Source organism: Dipteris shenzhenensis, chromosome 15 (genome assembly GCF_047967505.1).
Source record: "Dipteris shenzhenensis isolate YYH24624 ecotype China chromosome 15, Dip_SZ_1.0, whole genome shotgun sequence".
Lineage (NCBI taxonomy): Eukaryota > Viridiplantae > Streptophyta > Polypodiopsida > Gleicheniales > Dipteridaceae > Dipteris > Dipteris shenzhenensis.
Window position 1 is genome coordinate 4,243,827 of NC_141610.1, and position 5,904 is coordinate 4,249,730.

Consider the following 5,904-nt stretch of genomic DNA (forward strand, 5'->3'; position numbering starts at 1 on the left):
CCTTTTTGGAGCACCCTCAAATTCTTCCTGGATCAAGAGATATGACTTGATCTAGGTGGAGGGGCAAAAGGAGTGCAAATGGTGCTCAATGATGATGTGTCACTGTGAGTCACATGCAGTGATGATGTGGCACTGTGCTTAGCAAGAGGTGTGCCAGTGAAGCTCTGTGCTGAGGTGGCAGTGCTGAGGTGTCACTGATGACGTGGCACTGATGACGTGGCAATGATGACGTGGCACAAGTGACGTGGCACAGATGACGTGGCAGATGACGTGGCAGATGACGTGGCAAAATGACGTGGCAAATGACGTGGCAGTGCTGACGTGGCTGATGACGTGTCACTGGTGACGTGGCTGATGACGTGTCACTGATGACGTGGCAGGTGACGTGGCCTGATGACGTGTCACTGATGACGTGGCAGTCGGTGATGACGTGGCAGTCAGTGATGACGTGGCAGATAGGATTGGCTGATGACGTGGCAGATGGATAAGGTGGTGACGTGGCAGATGCTGAAGCCTGCTGACGTGGCCGGATAAGATGTCGTTGCCACGTGTCGATAGGAGGGCCACCGGAATCTTTCGGAGATTCTGTCGTAGATGCCGATTCCGTCCGTGTGTCCGACGCGTTTGGTTCTTCGACATCCGTCGATAATCTCTTCAAATCGGGAGCTATTCCTCAGAAATCTCTCCAAATCAGTAGCAATTTCTCAGTCACGTCTGCAGATTAGTAGCATTTCGCATTAATCTCTTTAAATCGGAAGCGATTTCTCAGAAAAATCTCAGAGTAATCTCTGCAAATCAGGAGAGTTTTTGCTGCTCTCGTCGCTTCATCTTCTTCTCCTGATCGATTCCTCCATCTCTCCCCGATCTCATCGATCTTCTGTCGTTGCCAATGGACGCTTCACCACCGGAAGCCGCTCCTCAACCGTCAGAGCAACCGGGCCTCAAATATTTGGGCTTCTTCGAAATAGCTGTGGACAAGGCTTCCAAATACGTAGCAAATATTTATGAATTTGCAAAAGACAGCTCTGGTCCGTTGAAACCAGGTGTTGACAGCGTCGAGAGCACGGTTAGGACGGTTGTTGGTCCTGTATATCAAAAACTCGAGGGAAAGCCTTATGAGATTTTGCTCTTTGTGGACAAGAAGGTGGATGATGCAGTCGGCGTTCTGGAAGGCGTCGTGCCTCAAACTATCAAAGAGAAATCATATCAGGCAAACAGATCTCGCAAGATCTCACTCATAGCAGAAATCTCTCAGCATAGTTCTCTCATGAAACTTTTCAAGAGCTCTCTCAATGAATCCTCTCACAAACTAGATCTCTCTCTCTCACTCTATGAAGGAAATTCTTCTCAATAATGAAATCACTCAAGAACTCAAAGAAAGAATAATGGACGGAAATTTCCTCTCAATGACGGAAATTTCTCTCAACGGAAGTGAAGGGAAGGATCTCACAATCACTCAAGAGAACTCTCAATCTCACAATCACTCTCACAAGAAGGATGGCGCCTCAACGGAAGGCAGAACCATGCTCTGATACCATGACAAAATATGAAGAAGGGGAGAGGAGAAGAGTGGAGATGAGGAGAGAGGGCACAGCTAGAGAGCACACCACAAATGACTAACTGTACACTAGATTTAGTTGAAAAAATAGAATATATACAAACCCTTTTAGGGTTAGGGTTAGGGGAGCTAACCCTTTCCTTTATAGCACTCTATAAGGTTAGTGCTATGCACATATGATCACGTGATGGTGCTATGCACACATGATCACATGATGTTGAGCATGAACTCTCAACAGATTGATCACCATTTAATATATCTTCCTCGTTGCTGCTCACATTTACTATGTTCAATGGCATTTTTTAATTCATCACATGTCTTACATTTTGACATCCTTTGCTTTAATGGTGTCTTGACATGGCAAAAATCTCCACGCCAAATTTTGTACAAGGCTGATCGTGAAATCATGCTCTCGTCTCTGTCTTGTAAAGTTTTATTGACAGTTTCTAGGATGACCTTCTTTGTCATTCCTAAAGGAAGATGTTGTTGGCATTCAACACGTCCATCTAGCATTGTTTGTTGAAGATGAGGCTGCGGTAATGCATGGTCTGCGAGAACTTGCTTTAATGTTGCAGTTGCATTTATAGTGCTTCCATGGCATTTAAGCTTGTAGGTATTTCCATGAATTGTATGAACCACTTTTTCTTTCACCTCTGCCCAGATGGTCTAGTATGTGCCATGTGATAGTCCAGTTAACCATTGATATCCTTGATTGCAAATGGGTCTCCCATTAACCATGGGTTTCAATCTAGGTTCACAGTGTCTTGTGCTCAAATCTTGATTAGTGCCTTGATGAAGAAAGCATGAAAACTCTTGAAGAAGATAGTTATGTCTATTAGGCACTGTCTTACACCCAATACCAAGGCATATGGCTGCACAATCATCTTTCCCAACTTTTCTAATGCAAAGTCTCTTGCAATAAACTCGCATAAGCATCCTTTCCATATTCTCCTCGGATAGCATTACATATCTCTTTGGTTCTGGAATTGATGCCATGATTCTTCGCCTCTTCACACTCATATACTTTCTTTTTGTAAATAGTGTCTCGTGTTTTCTAGTTGTAAGACCATCAAACCTCGAATCCATTTCCCTTGAATCTTCATCTTTATAATCAAATGCTATGTGGGCTTGAGAATTATTTGATACCTTATAATATCTTGGAAATGGCAATCTGGTAGACATGTTTATTGATGTCAATTTGTTGCCAATGCCTCTTGAATTTTGTGGTTGAACTGTTTCTCCTTCGTAACTCAAGATCCTCCCATCTATATTCTCTGGGATGCTAGCAACAATATTATGAAAAACATGACAAGTCTCAGATTCTCTGCCCATTTTGCCTTGTGCTCGAGTGGTAACATCATGATCATTGTCACTAATATCATCAATTCCTATTATTGCATCACTTATCCCATCGATCTTTGCATGTATTTTTCTTTGTGGTCCCATGCAAGTGACGCAAAAATATACTCACTGGTATGGAAGACTTGTCTTGTGTTACAAGTGACTCAAACAGGCTCACTGGTATAGAAGACTTGTCCATGTGTTGCAAGTGACTCGAATAGGCTCACTGGTATAGAAGACTTGTCCTACGTTGCAAGTGACTCGAATAGGCTCACTAGTATAGAAGACTTGTCTTGTGTTACAAGTGACTCAAACATGCTTACTGATATAGAAGACTTGTCCTATGTTGAGGACACTCAGAGAACTATACTCAGCTGCTCACTTGTCTCGTGGAAAACCATTATCCTCCAACAAGAGGCTTTGATGACTACTAGTCTAGATTGCCAACGCCATTCATGTTTTTGCTAACTTGAATGATCAGGGACTATCTTTCGAGTATCTTTTACAATCTCTCAATGGCACTGCCACTGCAACAAAAAACCATTATCCACGAGATTTTAGGACTTCAATGATCTGCTGGGCCTTAGGCTCTAGCATCCCTTCTCAACATTGCTTCTTGGAGACGATCGTAGCCGTAGCTATTGCAACACTCCTTCTGATGGAGCACTCTGTCTCTCATTACATTGTGTGAGGGCCTATGTAGACTTGTGTGAGGGCCTACATTAGGAAAGGACTGTAACAAGAGACAAGCTCTCCACATGTCTCCATCTGCTAAGTCTAACGTATGATGAACTCTATATTAAATACTAGCTGCTAGAGAGCTGCTATTAGTTCTGATAAATGGTCATCATAAGGTTGCATACCACGGAACCCGTGCAACTATGGAAGAGGTATATAACACGTTTGAAAAATTATCTACTTTGGAACGTGGAATGTCAATAATGAACCGCTTTTGGTGTACATGTTTGGTGATTTGAGTTTCTTAGCAAACCTAAGTACATTTGTTGTGCCCAGTGAGGGTGGAGCTTATCATGGCAAGGAGTAGATTGCCTATGTCTCACTTCCATAACTAGAAACCTTTAGTTTCACCCTGTCAACGAATTGTTTCAATGACACGAGCTAAGGGAGCATAGGTGTTGGAGATATCTTGACTGAGAAGGTTTTTGGGCTTCTAGACTTTGGTATTGGAAGAACTTGCTATTGAGAGCTTTCTTAGTAGAAGACATAGTATATTATTTTACATGGTTAGAGAGATTAATAGCTTATGATATAAGAGACTCATGTTATAGAAGTCAAACTCTATGTCATGACTATATATTTTTGTTTGCTTTGGAAGCTTGGACTTACTGGTTAGGAAAACCACTTTCCATTAGATTCCTAACCACTTTCCATTAGTGGACTACTTTACAACCTTCTATTGTACCTTTGGGTAGATACTTTACAACCCTCTACTATACTATAAATGAGCATGTGAGCTTAATTTGCAAGTTATAGAGCTTAGGATGTAGTTTAAAGTTGCCCTTTACTTTAAATTTTACTAGAACTCTATTCTATTATTCATGGAAAAAGAAAAGAAAATGAGAGAATTTCCTTGAGAATATTTATTAAATTTCTTATTAATTGTGGATAATTTTAAGAGTATTAAAGGAAGCTTGTGACTTAAAGAGAAGATTCTTATTGGAATTTGATTAAGTGTCTTATACTAGTACAAATTTCTTTCATGACTTGGAATTTCAAGTATAGTAGATACTAGATAAATTCTTCGACACTTGGTCGTTCATTTGGCTTTCGGTGGCGTGGTACCTTACATCATAAATAATTATTTAGCCTTTGACATGTGGTCATTTATTTAGCTTGTGGTGTCATCGTAGCTTGTCACAAAATATAATTGTCTAATTTCCAACACTTGGTCGTTTATTCAAATTTAGGTGTTATACTTTATTGTTTGTTAATTGTAATTATCTAGGTTTGTACACTTCGTCATTTATTCAACTTTCCTTGTCATTGTAGCTTGGATATAAAATGGTTGCATATGTTTTTACTTTAAAATGCTATTTTAGTATGATTAAGATGTATGAGTTGTAATTTCATTGCATTGAAGAAAAGTTGAAATAAATTTGAAAACTAAGTGCTACAGAGATAGACTTTCTCATAACCATTCATATGAGGTTAAAATGTGCCACATGGTAGTAGTGAAGATAGATCTCTATCCCTTCTCTTAATCCCCACCCAGTGCTTGGCGAAGGGATTGATTCTTGGCCCCTACACCCACAAGGTGATGGGACTAGATGGGACCACTTCTAAGGTCAAACTCCTAGACTCTTTCGAAGAGTGAGGTAATGGCCTTTTTCATTCCTACATAAGAAGCATGTCTATTTGATTTAAAGTTCACTCTATGCATTCACATAGTCACAATCCCCCTCATATGCATTATGTTGAAATAAAGCCAAAAATTAAGTTGAGTTTGATTTAAAGTTCACTCTATGCATTCACGTAGTCAAGACCCCCTTTTATGCATTGCATCTTTTCCATAACCATTCATATGAGGTTCAAATGTGCCACATGGTAGTAGTGAAGATAGATCTCTATCCCTTCTCTTAAGCCCCACCCTGTGCTTGGCCAAGGGATTGGTTCCTAGCCCCTACACCCACAAGGCAATGGGACTAGATGGGACCACTTCTAAGGTCAGGTTCCTAGACTCTTTTGAGGAGAGAAGTAACGACCTTTTTTATTCCTACATAAGAAGCATGTCTATTTGATTTAAAGTCCACTCTATGCATTCACATAGTTAGAACCCCCCCCTCATATGCATTATGTTGAAATAAAGCTAAAAATTAAGTTAAGTTTGATTTAAAGTCCACTCTATGCATTCACATAGTCACAACCCCCCCTCATATACATTGCATTGAAATGAAGCTGACAACTAAATGCTAAGTCCATTTCTTTCTACATAAATTTTATATCATGTACTATTTTTTATATTCCATAAGTTTTATTAACACATT

At 40.3% G+C, this 5,904-nt stretch overlaps 1 protein-coding gene across 1 annotated transcript; it reads left to right on the top strand.

Moving 5' to 3' along the window:
* The first annotated feature begins 889 nt into the window (after positions 1–889).
* On the top strand, positions 890–3,590 carry LOC147893234 (rubber elongation factor protein-like). The gene is made up of 2 exons (XM_087385678.1): positions 890–1,210; positions 3,381–3,590. The coding sequence occupies exons 1-2, from the start codon at positions 890–892 to the stop codon at positions 3,588–3,590; spliced, it is 531 nt and encodes a 176-aa protein (XP_087241804.1).
* Positions 3,591–5,904: the final 2,314 nt, after the last annotated feature.